This window comes from Phoxinus phoxinus (genome assembly GCF_949152265.1).
Source record: "Phoxinus phoxinus genome assembly, chromosome: 4".
In the NCBI taxonomy this organism is placed as follows: Eukaryota; Metazoa; Chordata; class Actinopteri; order Cypriniformes; family Leuciscidae; genus Phoxinus; species Phoxinus phoxinus.
This window is the reverse complement of record NC_136879.1, coordinates 15,163,335-15,186,382: the sequence shown is the minus strand read 5'-3', so window position 1 is coordinate 15,186,382 and position 23,048 is coordinate 15,163,335. Positions and strand designations below refer to the sequence as shown.

Sequence of the window (23,048 nt, the reverse complement as noted above, 5' to 3'; positions counted from 1 at the left end):
GCAATGCTTTCAAGTCCTGTTCACACCTGGTATTAAGGTGCATTTTGGTTGATCGTATCACAAGTAGAAATTCCTTTTTACACCTGGTGTTTTAATTGGTCTCATTTGTCCACTTCTGTCCTGATCTCTTAAAGGAGAGGGTCTAAGTTTGCAGATGTTCAAACACATGAGCATCTACTCCAGGGATGTTCAATTTCGGTCCTGGAGGGCCATTGTCCTACAGAGTTTAGCTTCAACCCTGACAAAAACTCTTTTCTAGTAATCCTGAAAACATTGATTAGCTTGTTCATGTGTGTTTAATTAGGGTTGGAGCTAAACTCTGCAGGACAGTGGCCCTCCAGGACTGAAGTTGCCCATCCCTGATCTACTCTATGAAAGTAATCTGGTTAAATATGTTTAACTACCTCTGGAAGAGATCAAAAATAGACAAGCTCAAACAAAAAAAAACGCCCATTTTTTGAGTCACCAGTTAACTGGTGATCGTTTTTTTTTTTTAAATGCTTAGTACTAGGTGTAAACAAGGCCTTGGACAGCATCCTAGGGTGGATATAATAGTTAGGGAATAATGCTTAAACCAGTCTACTTCTCAAACATTACTAGGACTATCCTGAAAAAAAAAGTGCTGTAATAAACTTGGGATAAAAGGAAAAGTACAGGTTGATACATTTTATTCCAGATAATGCTATACTTGCGTGACTGAAGAAGAAGAAAAAACAAAGTGACCTTACAGGGGATTGGGCATGCTTGAGTATCAATACATGCAGTTATGTTAGTCCAGCCATAAAGTCAAACGTAAAGCCACAATCAGAAGTTACACAAGCCTTAATTTGAGGGGCCCCAAGTTAGCAACTAGAGCTTAGCAAATAGTTGAACTAAATGGGCCAAGCTTCTACCCAAACCATTTAACTTAAGTCTAAAACCTCATTGCACAAAATAAAGGGTTTAGTAGTGCAGCCCTATAAATCAAACTGAGAACAATCACGAAACATCCAACTCCAGTCACAAATCAATACCAGAGAGAAACTAATGTTGAGTTTCAGGAAGTTTATTAAAAAACTAAATTCACATGACCAGGATAACTTCTCCACTAGACACCACAGTTTGCCCACTAGAGATGGTCTTGATGTGCGCATCTCTTCCTAAAACAAACAAAAAAAAGTGATAGAAGCATGAGGCATTTAAATAAATGTTGTGCCTGCAGTCAATTTACAGCAAGCACTCACTTTTCCTAGTGCAGCTTTGCTCACAGGAGCCAGAATAGGGATGGCACACCGCTGTACTACAGTGGATGAAGATCTAACAGAGGGGAAAGGGTTAAGCCATATAATTCACTATAAAAATAAGTAATATTAAGGCTTGAGGTAAGGCTGCGGAGCATACGGTTTCCTGCAGAGGAGCCAGTGATGCTGGATCTACAAATGTGAACATCTTCACAACAAAGCGCTTGTAGTGGGTTGGGAACTGAAGACCAGAAGATCCAGCCATTGGAACCAATGTGGTCAGGTAACGATCATCCTGGTAAGGGCATCTGAAAGGCAAAGAGGCAGTCAGAAAAGCCTTACAGCACATGGATAAAGACTGGCCTTACTCACCCATCAACCAGAAGGTCCCATTGGGGTAGACTGAGTGGACTGGGGGTTTGTGTCGCCCAGCAATGTCCCAGCATCAGGACAATGTTGGGGTCGGTCCTCTCCAAAATGCGCACCTCAACATACACAGGTTCTCGCAGGACTTTTGTAATTGGATAATCAGCACCACTGTAGTAGGATGTGTGCGCCTCATCCCCTGAGGATAGTGTTAAACTAAACTGCTGCAACCTGGAGTTTGAGAGGTGTTCGTTATACTGGGGATAAAAACTTACCTTCTGCACAGCCTTTAGTGACACATTGCCCATTTGCCAGTCTAAGCTCAACCCTGAGGGGTCCAGGAGCAGCTACTGGTGGAGGTGGAGGAACACTGTTGACCTCAACAACCAGAGCTTCCACAGAAGTAGCAGAGTACCTACACTGGAAGAGAAGCCTGGACAAACCATGAGCTTGTAGCAGTTGTCAATGATTAACAATTATGATAAAGCATAGGTCACCTACTCAAAATGGCTGTCCCTTGTGATGGAACCAAGTGGTCCAATACCCACTTCATACGAGGAGATCATTCGGTTTTCATACACCACATATCCACTGTCCTCCTGCAAATAGTAACACTGTTGGCATCCAGTCCATCCTAAGCCACACAGAAAAAAAACACAAGCAGCTACTCACAATCATGCTTGTGCCACATGCAGTGACAGGGAACTGGTATATAGCAAAGAAAGGTGTGGATCCCACAGGACTGCAAGATGGGTCACTTCCACCCAAGAGACGGACAGAATCCAGGCTCAGTCGAGGCAGCGTAACATCTCTAGCCACCACTACCACAAACTGACCATCTCTTATACACTGGACAGTCACTGGAATGAGTTACAAGAGCAGGTTATTGCTGAAAATCAGTTTAACATGAAGACTTTGCATTGACTCAATCTTACCAGCCTTCCCATAGTAGCATTGCTGACCATTAAAACAGCAGTTGATAGCTGCACACTCAGCACCACTGATACCAGGTGGTCCACATTGGATCTGCTCATAATCAGCTACAGCACATTTGTCAAGAGGCTCTGCCTGTGCCACTGGCTGCTTAGGCTGAAACTGAGAAAACTGCTGATTAGCTTGCAGTTGAACTGACTGAGGAAACTGCTGATTAGCTTGCTGTTGAACTGACTGAGGAAACTGCTGACTAGCTTGCTGTTGACCTGGCCGAGGAAACCGTTGACTAGCTTGCGGTTGAACTGACTGAGGAAACTGTTGACTAGCTTGCTGTTGAACTGGCCGAGGAAACTGTTGACTAGCTTGCTGTTGAACTGACTGAGGAAACTGTTGACTAGCTTGCCGTTGAACCGCCTGAGGAAACTGTTGACTAGCTTGCTGTTGAAACCGCTGGTCAGTTTGCTGGAACATCAGAGTTTGAGGATTCTGGGTCAGATTACTCCACTGTGGAACAGCATGACTGAACGCAAAAAAACAAACACAAAGTGCCAGAGACTGACGAGCACACCAACTTTTTGCCATTGTTCAACAGCTAGTCACACTGCTGAGATGCTGCCCTTTGGTATTTTTGTACCATACAGACTTTGGTCAATTAATGATAATCCCTCCCTCTTCATTAACAGTCATGATTCTCCAGACTTGCATGAGTGGGAGTCTATGCAAGTGTGTGATTCTATTGGTTCTTACAATTATTATTATTGTTTTTATTCTTTCCACACTTTTTGAACACACAAAAGCACATATTGAGCTGAATTCAAAATAGTAGAGTTGGGGTACTCGAACTCGGACTCGGACTCGAGTCCGGTCTCGAGTCCAATTTTGAATGGACTCGGACTTGTCACGCACTCGAATGAATTTGTACTCGGACTTGACACGGACTCGGGACATTTTAGACTCGGAAAAATGTCCGAGTCCAGTCGAGTCCGGGCACTGGATGACACAAAACGAAATTTTGTAAAAAATTTTAATTCAAAAACGAAACGAAACAACGTTGTTTCAGCGTTGAGCATTGTAGCCAATCACAGTTAAGTGCATAAACACAGTGGCAAATCAGAGGCGTTTTAGAATCCGCATGCGAATAATTCGCTCAAAATGTATGTTTAGAATCAGCACGAGCTTTATCCTTTCGCAAATCCCCTCATAAACAACAAAGTCTCTCTAGACGCAATATAAATAAGATATTCACTGTGCAGTGCGGACAACTTCAGTCAGTGTTTATGACGAGAGTTTTAGGGAGAGTGCCGAACAAGGTAAGTGATGGCTTAAAGGGAGCGCTGTTGACAATCTAAATAGTTTTGTTTTTCATACTTTTAGAGGACCAGTGGTTACGTTCACACTGTAAATTATAAAGAGTGATAACTGCATTTAAATGTGGGATTGAATCCACTTAATTTTTGTCCTTTGAGTCATGAAATTGCGATGATTTGACACATAGCAACATAAGAACGTGATAACCATAGCAACATTTTGGCGTCTGATAATGTTATCATTTTTGTTGCATTTATACTTTAGTCATAAGTTTACATACTCCTTGCAGAATCTCCAAAATTTTATTTTTATATGTTTTTTAATAAGACGGATCATACACATTGTTTCTATTTAGTACTGCCCTGAAAAAGCTTTTTCACATAACAGATGTTTAATAGCCTAAATAAAATACAAACACAAAATAAAGACAAATTACATAGGCTCGATTTTAATATTGTGTCATTACCTGAATGATCAACAACTTTTTTTTCTTTTCTTTTTTTTTAATGGTTGAGGAAAAATCATCCAGCTCCTGCACATTCTTTGCTTTTCCAGCATCTTCTGCATATTTGACTCCTTACTAGCAGTGACTATGATTGTAAGATCCATACTTTCACACTGGTGACAACTGAGGGACTCATACACAACTTTTACAAACCCTGCAAACATTTAGTGATGCACAAGAAGGAAGCATCCGTTAAGAGCCAAGAGGTGTAAACTTTTGAACTGGATCATTGGTGTAAATTGGTCTTATTTGTTTAAAAATGCATTCATTAATTTAGTCCAACCCTTCAGAGGCTAAATAAGATATTAGCATGTACAACACAATAAGAAAAATGTAAACATCATCATCTTGCTCAAAAGTTTACCCCTGGCTCTTAATGCATCGTGTTGCATTATTAAGCATTACCTTGCAGATTCTAAAAGATGTACAATAGGTAAACGTATGACTGTAACTATACATTGCAATCATTTTGTAAGGTTTAAAATATTAATTTAAGAGCTCAGTGTTGAGACCTTTCGCCGGGATTTGATTGACAGGTGATCTGACCAATTATAATGCAGATACACGCCATTTTTGTTCGACAAACAAACCAAATCAGTTAGTAGATTAAAGGCAGTGGACTTGAACTTGAAAAATAGTGTGTATTGATTTCTTTTTTAGAAATTTGTGCTATAACTAGAAGAGATTATCAGTTCACGTGCTGCTTGAACTGAGGCCTACACATTAAAGCACCACAAAACAGTATTTATCGTTTGAATTTCATAAAAATTAAAAAAATGGAAAGCTGAGACTTTATTTCAAACCAAAAGAACCCTGCTCTGTCTTGTCTGTTGGCACATTGTTAGTGTCCTCTTTGCTCCGACCGAGAACATGTGGAGTGAGAGAGGAATGGCTTGTCAGACGTAGCAACAGTAACCAAGAGGGGCGGGTCTTTGTGAAAGGTCAATTTCAAATAATTTAAATCTTTGTGGACTCGGCCGGACTCGACTCGGACTCGGATGTTAAGGACTCGGACTCAAGTCTGACTCGACCCTCTTTGGACTCGGACTTGGACTTGTACTCGGTTGTTAAGGACTTGGACTCGACTCGGACTCGACAAAGGTGGACTCGGACCCAACACTACAAAATAGTATGCTAGTACAACTTCTGTCATTCTGAAGTCAGCCTTTGTTTTATCCTTCATTAACTAAATGGTATAGGCTATTAGATGGTTTGGCTATTCTGATTATTTTCTTGGGGTTTTCCTGGCAAAAGGCCTGTGTATTCAATGTATGTTTACACAACAACGACGTAGTAAAACAGAAATGTTTTTTCGTTGCGTTTTTCGTGGGCAAATGACAACTTAGGGCGACAGTCCCGAAATTGGTGTGTCCCGCATTTTAGTTATGTCTGTATTATTATTTTTTCATCCATGATATTACAATACTACAGTAAGAAATATAATAAAAACTGTGACTGGCATTTAAAAATCTATTTATGCATCTGTCACGTTCTATCTGTAAAAATAACCAACCAACCAACCTAACCCTAGCCCTTAAAAATCAAAGATGAGTTTTAAAGGGTTTGTTCACCCTAAAATGAAAATTACCCCATGATTTACTAAGTCCATCAAAGTGCTTCCATCCATCATAAAAGTAATCCACATGGCTCTGCGGGGGTATATAAATGCCTACTGAGGTGAATTGATGTGTTTGTGTAGGAAAAAATATTATTTAATATTTGATATTTGAACAGAAGTCCTGCTGATCGGTATGTAAACCCACTCATGCCTTTATGTCCACTTTAAAGTAAAAGTATGTTCTTTTAATCTTGTTTCTTGTGTATTTTTAGCGATGCTGCTGTTTTGCTTACGTTTTGTTTTGCTTACGTTTTGTTTTGCTTATGGTTTGTTTTGCTTACGTTTTGTTTTGCTTACGGTTTGTTTTGCTTACGTTTTGTTTTGCTTACGGTTTGCTTTGCTTTCGTTTGTTTTGTTTTGCTTTCGTTTGTTTTGCTTACGTTTGTTATGTTTTGCTTTCGATTGTTTTGCTTACGTTTGTTTTGCGTTCGTTTCTTTTACTTTTGTTGGTTGTTTTCTCATTTCAATATGTGGCTTATATTTAGATTTGGAGAATTGATTTGTTTTTTTTTTGCCTCTACTGTCGGTAGGCGACAATACGCTGTTTCTGTGTGTTTATTTTGTGTTAATTGCTCATCGCTGGCAACACTAACCGTTAACACTGTTTTCTTATAGACTACGTTTATATTCTGTTATCAATTGATTTTCTTTTCTTTTCTTCAGGAGCCGGAAAAGAAAGAGGTTTTCTTGCAGTGGATTTCACTAGTGTGTCAAGTCAAGTCAAGTCATCTTCATTTATATAGCGCTTTTAACAATGTAGATTGTTTCAAAGATGCTTTACAGAGATAAACGTATAATTTAAGGTAACAGATTGTTTTGGCTTTATAGCGGTTCTTGAATAATGTTATTTTCCAGCTAAAGTTAGTTTTGATTGATTCACTTCCGTCAAAAGGATAATTTGTTATTAAATTAGGGGCCGCTAAGACGACTCCGTTCTCTCTACACAGACTTTAAATGCAAACCTGTGATAAACACTGATGGCGCTCACGTGCGCATCAAGAATTAATTCTATAGTTATGTGCGTTGAAATATATGTGCACATGTTTGTAATTCTCTACAAACCAAGCCTTAAACTACTTGTCCTGCCTATAAATTTGATACAGAATTGTATTTTATTTTATTTTATCACTACGGGGGAGATACGCAAATTTTCCACAATGCTTTATCTGTAGAGTGGTAAAGGGATCCTCCATAGGGAGAGGCTAGTTGCCACTTCAGCACTGCGTTCAGCAGTGTGTGTGAGTGCTTTGGAAGTTTTGGGCACGGTTTACTCATTGCGGGCTGATTTGAAGCCTACACTGTAAAAAAATTACCGTAAATTTTACAGTAACTTAATGGCAACAATTAGCCAGTAAGTTACTGTGAATACTTCTTACAGTAAAGGTACTGTCATTCAATTTACAGTATTTTCTGTACACACTGTGACATCAAAAACAATTAAATACTGTGATTTTAGTTGTATTTACAGTAACTTACTGGCTAATTGTTGCCAGTAAGTTACTGTGAATACGTTTTACAGTAAGGGTACTGTATTTCCAGTTACAGTGTTTTGTTTATTCACTGTAAAATAAAAAACAGTTAAACACTGTGATTTGAGTTGTATTTACAGTATTGATTGTTTTACTGTAGAAGAAAAAAATAATTTAATACTGTGATTTCAATTGCATTTACAGTGCTGTTTATTTACTGTACAAAAAAACAGTTAAGCACTTATGTATTGCATGCAATACAGTACTATTAACAGTAGGTAAAAGTTAATCACTGTAAATTCAGTTTCTTACTGTACAATTTAAATACTGTATCACTGTGATTAAATATTATCCATCAAAAGAATCACCCATATTCTAAAATATTGCAATCAACTGCAGACAATAAAAAAATTGTTAAAAGTTATTTATTTAAAACATTTGGTGAACAGAAATGACATAACAGGTACAACATAAGTAAGGGATAATGGACATTGGACAATACGCCATTAGACTATCCAAAGTTAACGCACGTTCTAGATTGTAATGTGGCCACGAGTTTTGTAAAGTTACAGAGCAAACTGTTACTAGTTCATTCACTAGTTCCGCATGACTGGTTTCTATGATGGAACAATAATGCAAATTGATACAATACGGTAAAAAAATTGAACTACTTTGAAGCCGTGCAAATAACTGACACTTATTACCACGTTCTAAAGAGCAATAAAAACAGTATGGCAATATTGAAATAACATAAAACACTGAACAATAAAAAATGAAATATAAAACATTTGCATGAACATTTAAAACAGAAATGAAAATAAACTTCTTAGAAATGTTATTCCCCTGCCACTTGACAAAGGTCTATGACCTCTTGCATGCCCTGACCTTGGAGATCTAGAATCTAGGTTGGAGCCCTGAAATGAAAGAAGAAAACACATTAACAGTTACATTGATGACAATTACTTTGTATTGCATCACATGATGAGGGTCAAAGATGGTGATGTTGGAGTTGTGTCAAGGTACTTGACATGCTATTATTAGGCTGGAGGGAAACTGCACAGACGGACTTATTTTCTTCAATGGCACCATTTACTTTCAGTGTTTCCCTCCGATTAGAAAGCAATTTGTGGTGGGGGGGCAAATTGTATATTTAAACTGTGAATATTTAAATTCAAAACATTTCAAACTGTTTAAAAATACAACCTATAATATTCAACAGGCAATTTTCGGTCCACTTTATTTCGTTTTACAAATTTGTTTCCACAAATTCAGTGGTTCAAATTCGACAGTAAATTCAACATTGACATCCAGGAAAAGCAGTAGATTACCGAGCATAATCTCCATCTGCTGTTAGTTGACTTCACCAGCAGGGGGTGCAAGCGCGTGTTGTTGACGAAGATCAGAGCAACAGTTAGAGCAAACCATTCATTCATAAAAACTGATTTATAGAAATGCAAGTTTATTTGTGATTATTGTGAGGGCTGCTTTTATGTTTAATTTAGTGTCTTCACGGTCCCTGTGTAGCCTACATGCATCTTTTTCTACCGTGAACGAGATTATAATGTTATTCCCCCGATGCTGATGTACAGAACAAATGTTACATTTGAGGTAGACATATATTTATCTTGGTTGTTTAGTTTTCTTAACTTTATATCGCGGCGATCTGTTGCAGGCCTCTGGGTTTCCCTCAATAATTCAGGATTGCTGGACATATAAAACGCTTAAAGTATCTTAATGGACTAATACAGTGATATAAAAGACCAAATTCGCACCTTATTGAGAAGGCTGTACTATATGGCTACAGCAGACTCAGATGTGAACTTAACGCGCAAGCAAAATTTCAAGCTAAGCGTTTCCCAGTTATATACTGGCTATAAAGCTGGCTTGACTACATGAACACTTACAGTTGTTTTTATGACTGCAAGTCATTCTCTTCCAATGCTATTGAAGTTAGAAATGTGTATACTAATGTTGTATGTAACTTTAGAGAAGGTCCCTAAATGCGCGAATGTCCAACATCAAGCCAACTTTACAGTCAGTATATCATTGGGAAACGCTTAGTGTGAAACTTTGCGCGTTAAAGAAACTGTTGTGTTTCACAGACAAGGCTTAATAAATATAATGTGCAGTTATTACATTATGCTTTGTTAGTACATGTTGAGTTGCTACAACATCTAAAAAAATATTCTTCCTTTAGACTTTTTAGTTCTTTCTGTAACATAAATATTCACTCATCACATTTGTTTCTTGAAAAACAGTCTCATAACTTGCTGGCGCACTATTGTCAGATTTAGTCCATAAATTAGAGGATTTAAAATAGGTGGTACAAGTAAGAATTCAAGAGCCATGAAATTACGCACACCTTGAAGCATATTCTTTGAGCCATAGCGACTATACAGCACATCAAACATAAATGCAGCTGTCACATTGATCAATGAAAACAGATGTGGCACACATGTTTGCATGAATTTGTGTCTGCCCTCTATTGACTTCCTGCATTTTCTAATCAAGTAAATGTATGAGCAAAATATCAATACTGCATGTCCAAAAAATGTAAGAATAACAATATACCCAAACACATTATTTACAATTGTAGAAAAACAAGAAAGTTTTGCAACTGCCCAAATCTCACAATATAACTTTTCAATAGTAAAGCCACATAAGGTGAGTCTAGATAATAAACTAATTACAAGACACATGGAAAAAAATGGAGCCAGCCAGCAGTAAAGGATACATTTAAGAATTGTCTGATTGGTCATTATTGAATGATACTCCAGTGGTCTACATATTGCTACGTACCTGTCATATGCCATCACTGTTAATGTTGAAAAGTCACACAGAATAGACGAATAAATGACAAATATCTGAATCAAGCATCCAATATAAGAAATCACATGATCATGGGATAATAAATCATACAAGAATTTAGGGTAGAATCCAGAAGTGCCAAAAAGTCCATTTACACACAGATTACATATAAACACATACATCGGCTCATGAAGCTTCTTATGCAAGAGAATAGTAGTAATTATAGTTACATTACAAAAGACAATCAGGGGATAGTACAGTGCGGTAAGAGAAAACAAGACATATCTATTTTCCATCGTTTCATTCAGACCAGAGAGTGTGAATACCAAAACACTGGACTCATTCTTTAATAGTGACTGCATCTTCAATGATATGTAATTATTATGTGGATTTTGTTATTTAAAAAATAATTGGATGTATCAAGTTGAATTGTCACTGTCGATAGGAAGCCTGTAGATGAAAAACACCGACAAGCAAACATCAAATCCTATAACAGTAGCATAATTTTTTTCAGTTACAAAACAGTTGAAATCTTACCATGTTCTCCGTTCACATGCTTCCTGCAGTGTTTTGCAAAGGTTCGATTTGGTTTGCTATATATGGACAGTGGACACTGGTAATTGCCTTGGTAACAAACACTGAAAACAGTTTGAACAAGATCTCTGAAGACTACCGTCTTTTAAGTTGAAATAACTGCCCGTCCATGCCCTTCTATGCCCAGTGCCCACAGATAAAATAGCATGTATTATCTCTTTATCATATTGTCTATCATATCTATTGCCAATCATATTCCTGACAAAATATTAGGTTCCAAACTACATGAATGTGGAATATACAGGTGCAGGTAATAAAATTTGAATATCATCAAAAAGTTGATTTATTTCAATGATTCAACTTAACAGGGCAAACAAATATATTATATTCATGACATGCAAAGTGAGATATTTCAAGCCTTTATGACATTTGCAGAGCACTTCATGCTTCCTTCATTTTCCAGCAGGATTTGCACCTGCCCACACTGCCAAAATAACCAAAACCTGGTTCAATGACCATGGTAATTACTGTGTAATTTCATGTAATATTCTAATTTTCTGGTATTTTGATTTTGTGGGTTTCATAAGCTGTAAGCCATAATCATCAACATTCTAACAAATAAAGGCTTGAAATATCTCACTTTGCGTAATGAGTCTATATAATATATTAGTTTAACCTGTTAAGTTGAATTCTTGAAATAAATCAACTTTTTGATGATATTCTAATTTTATAACCAGCACCTGTACATTTGCACATCACCACATTTTCAATGATTCTCAAACAACTCGCTAAAAGAATCAATCTCTCTAAATCCCTCCTTTCCGCGAACTACTCTGCTCTGATTGGCCAGACAGCTCAGTCTGTTGTGATTGTTTTTTTCACAGTGTCTGGTTGTGTGTCCCTGGGTAACCACTAGAGGTCCTCTTCACCACGGTGTCATCCACATTATAAACTGCATTCCCCACAATCCTTGTCTGTACCCATCACTGTATCATTGCACTCAGCTGTTCCACATCATCATTGCACTCAGCTGTTCCCCATTATCATTGTTAGTTTTGTGTTATATATATTCCCTGCCTGTTTAGTGTTTGTTACGGAGTCCTTGTTGTTTAATGTCCCCACACGTCTGTTCCTGTTGCTGCCCGTTTCTTGTTCATGTCTTGTGTCTTTGGATTGCCCTATTGGATATTTGACCCTTGCCTGGACTAGTTGTCAGTACGGATTACCCAATAAATACTGCTCTTGGATCTTACCACTTTGTGTGCGTGTCGTGACAGAAGGACTCCGTCACATTAAAGATCCAGCATTATGGGGTTTCGTTTCTCTTCCCCCAAGACGGAGAAGGAGAGGAGGGGACGAGTCCAAAATTTGATGGCCCTACGCCAGCAGGGCCAGACGGTGGATTGTCTGGCTCAGACTTTTTGGACACTCTCTAGAGGTATGGACTACAATGAGGCAGCATTGAAGGAATTATTCAATGTCTGTCTGGATGACCCTTTGCCTCAGTGGGAATTGAATGGGCTGGAAATTCTGGACTTTTGGGGGTTCACAGATTATCTTCGTCATCGTAGCCAGTGGAATATGCCTGTGTCTCCTGACGGGAGGACTGACCCTGCACCTGTGTCCCCGGACAGGATGGCCACCGCCGAGCCAGTGTCTCCATCGGCCGCGGAGTGTGGCCCATTGCAGATCGCACCATCAGCCAGCACAATCACTCCCATTGGAACCATCCAAGGGTGGAATGGACTGGTGTCCAAGCTGGCCAATCAGCCACTGAGATCAGTCCGAGCAGCCTATAGTCTGAGATTTTCACAAGTCTCAGTGCTATCTATTCCCCAGACCGCCAGGCCAGAATCTCACTACGCTGAGACTGCTGAGCTAGAGCCTGAGATTCACGTCACGCCTGCCACTGCCGAGCCTGAACTTCACGTCACGCCTGCCGCTGCCGAGCCTGAGCTTCACGTCACGCCTGCCGCTGCCGAGCCTGAGCTTCACGTCACGCCTGCCGCTCCGTAGAGGGGGAGGTATGTCACAGTGTCTGGTTGTGTGTCCCTGGGTAACCACTAGAGGTCCTCTTCACCACGGTGTCATCAACATTATAAACTGCATTCCCCACAATCCTTGTCTGTACCCATCACTGTATCATTGCACTCAGCTGTTCCACATCATCATTGCACTCAGCTGTTCCCCATTATCATTGTTAGTTTTGTGTTATATATATATACCCTGCCTGTTTAGTGTTTGTTACGGAGTCCTTGTTGTTTAATGTCCCCACACTTCTGTTCCTGTTGCTGCCCGTTTCTTGTTCATTTCTTGTGTCTTTGGATTGCCCTATTGGATATTTGACCCTTGCCTGGACTAGTTGTGAGTACGGATTACCCAATAAATACTGCTCTTGGATCTTACCACTTTGTGTGCGTGTCGTGACAGGTTTACCGCGTACAGCACGCGTCTAAAACAAAAACTCCCATTGCCATAACAACGACAGCTCTGCGTGCATGAGGCGTCCTACATCGTAAACTAAACACCGTAACAAACAATAACGATTTGACCATATTAATCCGAGCGCGAGTCCGATGATGAAACACTAGAAGAACTAGTTATTCAACCCGAACCTCCATCGCAAGGACGACTCGAGCAGGACGTTTCAGTGATACACTACTCAGTTTGAGGTACATTATGAGATGTTGCGATTCCTCACCATCAGCATTAACATCTGCATGTCCATCAACCGATTATTTTACTTGTACTAATTTATTTACAGAGTATGTTTCTAATATATTGCGGTGCAGTGAACACTTGGAAACTGTATCAATAACAGTGCATGTATGCAATGTATACATTAGCCGAGCTCTAGCATGACTGATGCTACAAATCTTGCTCCATGCTTAATCTTTCCTCAAAGTTACTTAGTGAGAACGACGATCTGAATTAATAGACAGAGTTTTATCTAATAGTGGCCCACAACTGATTAGCAGAAGTATTTCAGTAAGACAGTGATAACATGAGTTAGCCAGTTAGCAGGAGACCTACACAATGTAAAACTCAAAACTAGTATTTTGAACACCGTCTTTCAAGGGCAAGCGGTTTGCAAATCCTGCATTGAACTCCGAGATTTGAGAAGCAGTCTTCAGTAAAATAAAGGTGACATGAATAGTTTAGGATTATACTGCTGTAGTATCATGGTAAAGATTAATTTTAACCACAGATTCTTCACATGCTCGTCCTTGGGCAGTGAAAAAAAAAAAGTCTTTACCGTCACATTGTAGAGCACAGCGTCTCCTCGACATGATGCTGTCCAGTGTCCACACAAGAATCAGCTGCTGGTTTGAGGTTTAAGTTTCCCTGTAAATCACTATGAGACTTTGTCCCCCCAGATGATACAGATGGACCAAATTTGGGGCCCTGGCTCATGGACTACTGGTGTCTGCATGCGCAATAAGTGGACGAGCTAATGTTTCATCTTGACGTCACGACGAAATGGCTTTTTTAAGACGGAACCTCTTTTGTTGTGAGATTTCTTCATACAGTAACTACTTGTTTTTATTGCCTTCATCACAGAATTAACAAACTTTTTCAATGTAAGTGGTGATTTGGGCCATCCACATCTAGAGTTGATACTGGAGTTACTGTTGAACATCATAATGCTGTAGCAGAGCAGAGGAGAGGAGTGTGGAACAAGATGAAGGAGTGACAAATTAGTCAATCATATTTATCAAACTGTTATTGAGACAGTTTTTAAGCAAAAAAGTGTGAATGTGTGAATATAAAACCAACTTTACCTGTCTCAATAACATGTGCAATAAAGCACATTTTTGCAAAATAAAAGCAGCTACATGATCTTTAGGACAAGGATAGTGAACTACAAAATTTTCCACAATCGATCTAAATGGGCAAGTATTGTTTTAATGGCATACAAACTTGCGAATGTTCACCGAATGTCCAATGTAGTGTGGTAGACAAGATAGGGGCCGTCTAAAAAGTTGTCATTTTTTTAATTGTGTGCAAACTGAAAAATACATTTTTGCAAGCTACAGATGTACCAGTAAATATAAGGATAAGGATCAACTTTATTTGTGGGGCACATTTGTCTTGGGCAAAGTGAATACTACACAACACAACAATATATACACAGCACAACAATCTATAAAAATAAAATACAAGATATGTAAAGTGCTTAACGTGCTACTGCTAGTGTGCTCTAGTCTAGATGCAATGTTCCGGGTCATATTCCACAATTTTAGCGAGGCCGAAACAAATGAAAGCTTCAGTCTATTTTTACAAATTGGCATTCTCAGTCTCTTTCCCGATGGCAACGGCTGGTATTCGCTAAAAAGAGGATGTTCAAAGTCAATACTAATACTCGTTGCTTTTCTCATCATTGCCTCTTTGTATAGAGTATGTATGGGTTCATATTGTTTTATTCCTATGATTTTCATGGCTGTTTTAGGATGATAGGTCCATATCTTTGTGTAAGAGACTCAAAATGACAGTATCATCAGCATATTTTATAATACTATTATTATTATGTGTGATCCTGCAATCATTTGTATACAAAGCAAAAAGTGCAGGTGATGACACACACCCTTGTCAAATATCTCTTACATTATGTGTTCTAATGCTATTGATTGTACTTTAGCAACAATAAAAAGTGCATTACAATGATTGTATTTAGGAAACCTGCCTCACTATACATAATGTACATAAGTACTTTTAGAATAAAATTACATTAATTCACCAAAGGGATTTTTTTACTATCCGAAGGTTGTAGCATGTTCCCAGTGACCAGTCTGACTTACTACAGATGAGATGTTTTACAAAAACTCCCTTACTGTACGTACAGTTGACCAATGTTTTTTTTTTTAATTACAGTAATTCACAAGTATTTTTTCGTGTTCAAAAGGCTGTAGTGCTTTCCTACAGACCAGACTGACTTACTACAGGTGAAATTTTGACAATACCTCCCTTACTTTACAATTATCAAATATGTTTATGTAATAAATAATAAACATATTATTACATATATGATTACATATTTTTATTGCATATGTTCATGAAATTGCAAAAAAAATCATAATAATTATATTCCAAAGGTTGTAGTACTTTTCTAGTGAAAGGACTGACTTACTGCAGGTGAAATTGTGACAATACCTCCCTTACTGTACGTACAATTATCAAATATGTTTATTAAAAAAATACAGTAATTCCCCGAAAGTATCTTTTCATGTCCCAAATGGTGTAGTGCTTTCCTAGCGACCTGACAGACTTACTACAGGTGAAATTTAGACAATAACTTGCATACTGTAGGTAAAATGTTCAAGTATGTTTATGAAAAAATTACAGTAATAAAAATAAATAAAAATACAAAATGAAAGTAATGAGAAACACATCAACCTGATAGTAATGTTTCTTAAAATATGATTGATTGGATTTGGTTAAATAATATTTAAGATCTAGATGATTAAATTATATATAAAAAAATAAAAAATAAATGCTTCATAAAATACATACAGATTTCTAACAATTTAAACACACTTTTAGCATGAGCTCCTCTAACTGAATAGCTTACAAACACAAACCACAAATCCATGGTTCTTCTTCTGGTGGCAGATTCATTTTGAGGCACTGGATATGAAACCACATGTGGCATAATTCACATTGAACCTGGAAGGCTTGGACTATTTTGAAAAATGATTTCTGAAGTGTAATAAATGTGCCTGAAAAAATATTACAAATAATGACGTTTAAGTTTAATGTTATTGTTATGAAAATGTACAGAAATATTATGTTTTGCTGTTAAAAAAAAAAAAAAAAACTTTTTAGCAAAAAAAAATAATGCCACTAGTCTAACCAAGTATTGTGCAAAAATGCCTTTTCTGAATTACAGTATTTTTTTTCACAATTTAGGCTATGTGTATACTGCATGCACAGTAATGCAAGTATTGTAAAAATTTCACCTGTAGTAAGTCAGTCTGGTCACTAGGAATACTACAACATTTGGAACATGAAAAAATCCATTTGGTGAATTACTGTAAGTTTTACATTGAAATATTTGCGTACTGTATGTACAGTACACAAAATTAGCTACAATAAAGCAGTCTAGGTGAATATGCAGCAAATATCAAACCTGAAATTATTTTTACCCTGGTTGGCAACTTTATTTTGGAAAACTTAACTATGTTTGTGGTGCTGTCCACGTATGTGCACAGCAAAAACACAGCAAACACTCCAGTGTTAAATCAACACTACTGGGAGTTTATATGAGTCCACACTCAAGAGTGTAAAGTGTTAAAATATGAGTGTTAAATGAACACTCAATAGTGTTAAAGTTAATGAGATAATTAAGTTAATAATTGAGTTATGATTGAGCATTAGTGATGAACACCTGATGTTAACAAGCAGAATCACTGAAGGAGAAAATCTCAAATTGTAAGCCACCATTATGGAGATCAGTGTTTGCTTTAGTTGGGCTCTTGACCCTTTTATTATTAACTTTAAATTTTGCTTGTCTGCTGTTACTGATTAATAACAGTCAGATGGACAAAGGGAAAATGTGATCTGATGGTGTCGATTATGTTTTGCCATAATCATATTGTGATCTGAAATAAACAAAACATATTTAGATATGTTATCTATATAACATATAACTTGTTAATACAGCAGCTCTCTGATTCTAAAGCATATGGTTTTCAGTAATTTTAATATAATCCAAAATATTTAATAAACATTGTTCGAATCAAGAGACTTTTAAATCACTTTATTTAGAAACACAGACATCAATAATCAGCCTGTGAATCTCAACAATGGTGACAATAATAAAGCATGTTGCAGTGGCTGCCGACAATCAACTCATTAATGGCTCCCATCATGCATTGCGGAATTAATAAATTATGATCTGAATTGTCTTTTAAGTAATTTCCTTTTACTAATTGAATATTTTGCTCATCACCATTGTTGAGATGCATAGACTGAATATTGATGTCTGTGTGTGCCTAAAATGAAGATTATTTTTTTTAAATAATTTTAAAATAAATTATTTCGTGTTTATTTATCAAAAATTCTGGATATTTATGTAGAATCACAGTTCTGCTGTAATAAACAATTTAAAACTAAGTCAGAAATAAGGGTTCAGTGATCAAGTTCAAATTATGATTGTCATAACAAAACCAACAGATCACTTTTTAAGTAAATAATATAAGGGTCAATAGCCTCTATCTTTAAACGTTAACGTTAGCCCGCTAGCTTTGCCCGCGCGGTCTCGCTTGAACATATCTCCGATACTACTCTTTATAAAAAACAATCGGATTGCTTTGATATCACTAGTTATATCCAACTTTCCGAACTTCCGTTACTATCTTTAAACGTTAACTTTAGCCCGCTAGCTTTGCCCGCGCGGTCTCGCTTGAACATATCTCCGATACTATTTATAAAAAACAATCGGATTGCTTTTATACTACTAGTTATATCCAACTTTCCGAACTTCCGTTACTATCTTTAAACGTTAACGTTAGCCCGCGCGAACTCGCTTGAACATATCTCCGATACTATTTATAAAAAAAACAAAAAAAACAAAAAAACATTCGGATTGCTTTGATATCACTAGTTATATCCAACTTTCCGAACTTCCGTTACTATCTTTAAACGTTAACCCACTAGCATTGCCCGCGTGGTCTCGCCTATCGATCGTCTTATTTACACTCGAATCACTGAAAGGATACGGGTTCTATCCACAATTTCAGTCATAAATTAGTAGTGATATTGGTAGTATCACTGCTAATTTATTGTGCATCTGTTATAATGGCGAATATATCGGATGTGTGTCTACCTCTGAGTGCAGGTGAGGACACGTTTGAGCTGCATTCGGTGCGGCTGGAGCTGGAGTCCGTGGAGAAGCAGATCCGTGATCTGCTGGGGAGGCAGGCCGAGCTGCGAGACCGACGATCAGCGCTTGAAGCATCACGCGCCGATCCTCACAAGTCAGTGGTTAGTAACTTTTCAACTCCGTCTTCCTCTACGCCGTATGTTTCTCTGCACAGGACCCGAACATCCCTGGTTTCATTCACTCCGGCACAGACAAAGCACCATGGACCCTGGATGATTCCACAGCGGAAAACACGAGCCAGGACCAGAGCAAGGACCTCTCCGCCCCTCCCGGTCTTCGAGATCTCCACCTGGAAGCGCTTCTCCCCCCTTCGCGAGACGGAACGCAACGACGCTGTGATCATCGGCAGTTCCATCGTCCGGCATGTCCGCGCTACCTCAGGTAAAGGTATGGTGCGCACTCACTGCTTTCCTTGTGTCCGTGTTCTCGATGTCGCTGCGCAGGTCCCCGAGATCCTGAACGGTGACGAGCACGTCGGAGCTGTCGTGCTGCACGCGGGGGTGAACGACATCAGGCTGCGGCAGACGGAGGTTCTGAAGAGGGACTACAGGAGCCTGATCGAGACGGTACGCAGAACATCGCCTGAAGCAAAGATCGTCGTGTCTGGACCACTTCCCACGTACCGACAAGGACAAGAAAGGTTCAGTAGATTGTTTGCACTAAATGAATGGTTAATGTCATGGTGTAATGAACAGAGACTGCTCTTTGTAAATAATTGGAATCTGTTTTGGGAGCGACCTAGGCTCTACCGTGCTGATGGCCTGCACCCCAGCAGAATCGGAGCGGCTGTTCTGTCGGACAACATCTCCAAGACATTACACACCATATGACTAGTAAGTCAAATGAGCCCCGTCTTATTGGTCGTGGCGGCGGTGTTGCAACAATCTATAGAGATATTCTTAATGTTACTCAGAAAACAGGTCACAAGTTTAATTCGTTTGAAGTACTTGTGCTAAATGTGATGCTTTTAGATGCAAGAAATAAATCCCTATTATCTCTAGCCTTGGCTACCGTATATAGACCTCCAGGGCCCTATGTGGATTTCCTAAAAGATTTTGCAGATTTTCTCTCAGATCTATTAGTCAATGTTGATAAGGCAATAATTGTTGGAGATTTTAACATACACGTTGATAACACTAATGATGCATTAGGGGCTGCGTTCACAGATTTACTATACTCCTTTGGGGTCAAGCAAAACGTTAGTGGTCCCACTCATCGTCTTAATCATACTCTAGATTTAATTATATCATATGGAACCGATCCAACCGATATTATATAGATATTATACCGCAAAGTGATGATGTCACTGATCATTACATGGTAACTTGCATACTACGTACGGCTGAAATGTGTCATGTTGCGCCACGTTATCGACCAGGCAGAACAATCCTTCCAACCACTATAGATAGATTCTTGAATAGCTTACCTGATCTATCTCAGCTCCTCAGTGAACCCAAACTAACAGGTGAAATAGAGGAAATGACTAGCAGTATGAGCACCATTTTCTCTAGTACATTAGAAATTGTTGCACCAATTAGATTAAAAAAGGTTAGAGAGAAAACTAAAGCACCATGGTACAACAGTGCTACGCATGTTATCAAGAGAGAAACTCGTAACTTAGAGCGCAAATGGAAACAAACTAACTTAGAGGTCTTTAGAATTGCGTGGAAAGACAGTATGTCACGTTATAAAAAGGCTCTAAAAGCAGCCAGGGCTGAGCATCTCCGCAAACTAATAGAAAATAACCAAAATAATCCAAGGTTTTTATTTAACACTGTGGCTAGACTAACAAATAAACAGACGTCATCTGACCAAAATATTCCGTTACATCTTAGTAGTAATGATTTCATGAATTTCTTCACTGAGAAAATAGAAAGCATCAGAAACACAATTGTAAATGTACAATCTTTGACAGCGTCTTATGATTCAGCTTTAATTATCGCCCCTCAACAACAACTTCAGCACTTTACAACTATAGGACAGGAAGAGCTAAATAAACTTATCACTGCATCTAAACCAACAACATGTTTATTAGATCCAATACCCACTAAACTACTGAAAGAAGTGTTACCTGTAGTGGAAGAGCCTCTTCTCAATATTATTAAATCGTCTCTATCTTTAGGTCACGTTCCAAAAACGTTCAAGCTGGCAGTTATAAAACCTCTTATTAAGAAACCACAATTAGATCCAAATAACCTAGCAAATTACAGACCCATTTCAAATCTTCCATTTATGTCTAAAATACTAGAAAAAGTTGTATCCGCTCAATTGTGCTCCTTCTTGCAAGAAAACAATATCTATGAAAAATTTCAGTCAGGATTCAGGCCGCACCATAGCACAGAAACTGCACTCGTTAAAATTACAAATGATTTACTTTTAGCTTCTGACCAAGGCTGTATCTCAATACTAGTTTTACTCGATCTTAGTGCTGCGTTCGACACTATAGATCATAAAATACTCTTAGATCGACTACAAAATTACACTGGTGTTCAGGGACAGGCATTAAGCTGGTTTAGATCGTACCTATCAGACCGTTACCAATTTGTCCATTTAAATAGGGGAAAATTAAAGATAACATCAGTAAATTATGGAGTTCCGCAAGGATCTGTATTAGGCCCTCTGCTATTCTCAATTTATATGCTGCCACTTGGTAATATTATAAGAAACATGGAATAAGTTTCCACTGTTATGCTGATGACACTCAATTATATATTTCATCACGACCAGATGATAACACTAAATTATCTAAAATGACAGAGTGTGTTAAAGATATAAAATATTGGATGACGTGTAATTTTCTTCTATTAAATTCAGATAAAACGGAGGTATTACTGATTGGTCCAAAAAACTGCCCACAAAACCTCTTACAATACAACCTTAATCTAGAAGGACGTCCTGTTACTTTATCCTCTACAGTAAAAGACCTGGGTGTTATACTAGACCTCAACTTGTCTTTTGAAAATCATATTTCAAATGTCACAAGAACAGCCTTTTTCCACCTTAGAAACATTGCTAAGCTACGTAACATGCTATCAGTTTCTGATGCAGAAAAGTTAGTTCATGCATTCATGACCTCGAGACTAGATTACTGTAATGCTTTATTAGCTGGTTGTCCTGCATCCTCAGTAAACAAGCTACAGTTAGTCCAAAATGCAGCTGCTAGAGTTCTTACTAGGTCAAGAAAATATGATCATATAACACCAATTTTATCATCTCTACACTGGTTACCTATTAAGTTCCGTATCAATTACAAAGTATTGCTACTGACCTATAAAGCCCTAAATGGTTTAGCTCCTGTGTATTTAAGGGATCTTCTATCGCCCTACAATCCATCGCGCTCTTTAAGATCGCTAAATTCGAGGCTTCTGGTCGTACCTAGGATAACTAAGTCCACTAAAGGAGGGAGGGCGTTTTCACATCTAGCTCCTAAACTCTGGAATAGCCTTCCTGATATTGTCCGAGGCTCAGACTCGCTCTCCCAGTTTAAAAACTAGATTAAAGACGCATCTCTTTAGCCAAGCATTCGCATGATGCATCTCATACCTTTTATACTACAGTTAAATCAGATCAAATGCATTCATGTTATGAACAGCAGCTACGCTAATTATTTCCCATCTGCCTTTTTTGTTGTTATCTCGGGACGCCTGTCTCTATAATTCAAATAGAGTTCGTCAGCTCCAGTTATGTATCCAGCCTCTCATGGAGACTTCAGATGCCCCAACGCCTGTGAAGTGTCACAGTGTCTGGTGGTTCCCTGGGTTTAACATTAGAGGTCTCAGTTTTCACGGTGTCTAGGCATTTTCACTTCACCGCCGTGGCCGCCCGAGGGGTCTTCACCTCCGTGGCCGCCCGAGGGGTCTTCACCGCCGTGGCCGCCCGAGGGGTCTTCACCGCCGTGGCCGCCCGAGGGGTCTTCACCGCCGTGGCCGCCCGAGGGGTCTTCACCGCCGTGGCCGCCCGAGGGGTCTTCACCGCCGTGGCCGCCCGAGGGGTCTTCACCGCCGTGGCCGCCCGAGGGGTCTTCACCGCCGTGGCCGCCCGAGGGGTCTTCACCGCCGTGGCCGCCCGAGGGGTCTTCACCGCCGTGGCCGCCCGAGGGGTCTTCACCGCCGTGGCCGCCCGAGGGGTCTTCTCCGCCCTGGCCGCCAGATGGACTGTCGTCTCCGCCCTGGCCGCCCGATGGACTGTCGTCTCCGCCCTGGCCGCCCGATGGACTGTCGTCTCCGCCCTGGCCCGCCCGATGGACTGTCGTCTCCGCCCTGGCCGCCCGATGGACTGTCGTCTCCGCCCTGGCCGCCCGATGGACTGTCGTCTCCGCCCTGGCCGCCCGATGGACTGTCGTCTCCGCCCTGGCCGCCCGATGGACTGTCTGCTTCGCCACGGCCGCCGGTTAAATTGTCATCCC

The 23,048-nt window shown here is 39.2% G+C and overlaps 3 protein-coding genes across 6 annotated transcripts; 1 reads left to right on the top strand and 2 right to left on the bottom strand.

Moving 5' to 3' along the window:
- Window positions 1-462: 462 nt before the first annotated feature.
- LOC306996558 (zona pellucida sperm-binding protein 4-like) lies at window positions 463-3,130 on the bottom strand. 4 transcript variants are annotated; one of them, XM_079609170.1, is made up of 9 exons: window positions 2,755-3,122; window positions 2,522-2,681; window positions 2,259-2,446; window positions 2,088-2,185; window positions 1,862-2,019; window positions 1,593-1,785; window positions 1,381-1,528; window positions 1,224-1,296; window positions 653-1,139 (listed from the first exon to the last, which is right to left on the bottom strand). In XM_079609170.1, exons 3-9 carry the CDS (start codon window positions 2,262-2,264, stop codon window positions 1,063-1,065), a joined length of 753 nt encoding a protein of 250 aa, XP_079465296.1. In that variant the 5' UTR covers window positions 2,265-2,446; window positions 2,522-2,681; window positions 2,755-3,122; the 3' UTR covers window positions 653-1,062. The 4 variants fall into 4 exon arrangements, with proteins under 4 accessions (XP_079465294.1, XP_079465296.1, XP_079465297.1 ...); XM_079609171.1 differs by having other exon boundaries at window positions 1,032-1,139; window positions 2,549-2,681; XM_079609168.1 differs by having other exon boundaries at window positions 463-1,139; window positions 2,522-3,130.
- Window positions 3,131-9,653: 6,523 nt separating this feature from the next.
- LOC306996561 (olfactory receptor 8B3-like) lies at window positions 9,654-10,589 on the bottom strand (the record flags this gene model as incomplete). The annotated part of the gene is made up of 1 exon (XM_079609174.1): window positions 9,654-10,589. One exon carries the CDS (start codon window positions 10,587-10,589, stop codon window positions 9,654-9,656), a length of 936 nt encoding a protein of 311 aa, XP_079465300.1.
- Window positions 10,590-12,069: 1,480 nt separating this feature from the next.
- LOC306997469 (uncharacterized protein) lies at window positions 12,070-22,374 on the top strand (the record flags this gene model as incomplete). The annotated part of the gene is made up of 4 exons (XM_079610773.1): window positions 12,070-12,559; window positions 18,599-18,744; window positions 18,841-19,476; window positions 22,309-22,374. The coding sequence occupies 3 exons, from the start codon at window positions 12,070-12,072 to the stop codon at window positions 19,471-19,473; spliced, it is 1,269 nt and encodes a 422-aa protein (XP_079466899.1). The 3' UTR covers window positions 19,474-19,476; window positions 22,309-22,374.
- Between the last annotated feature and the right edge of the window lie 674 nt (window positions 22,375-23,048).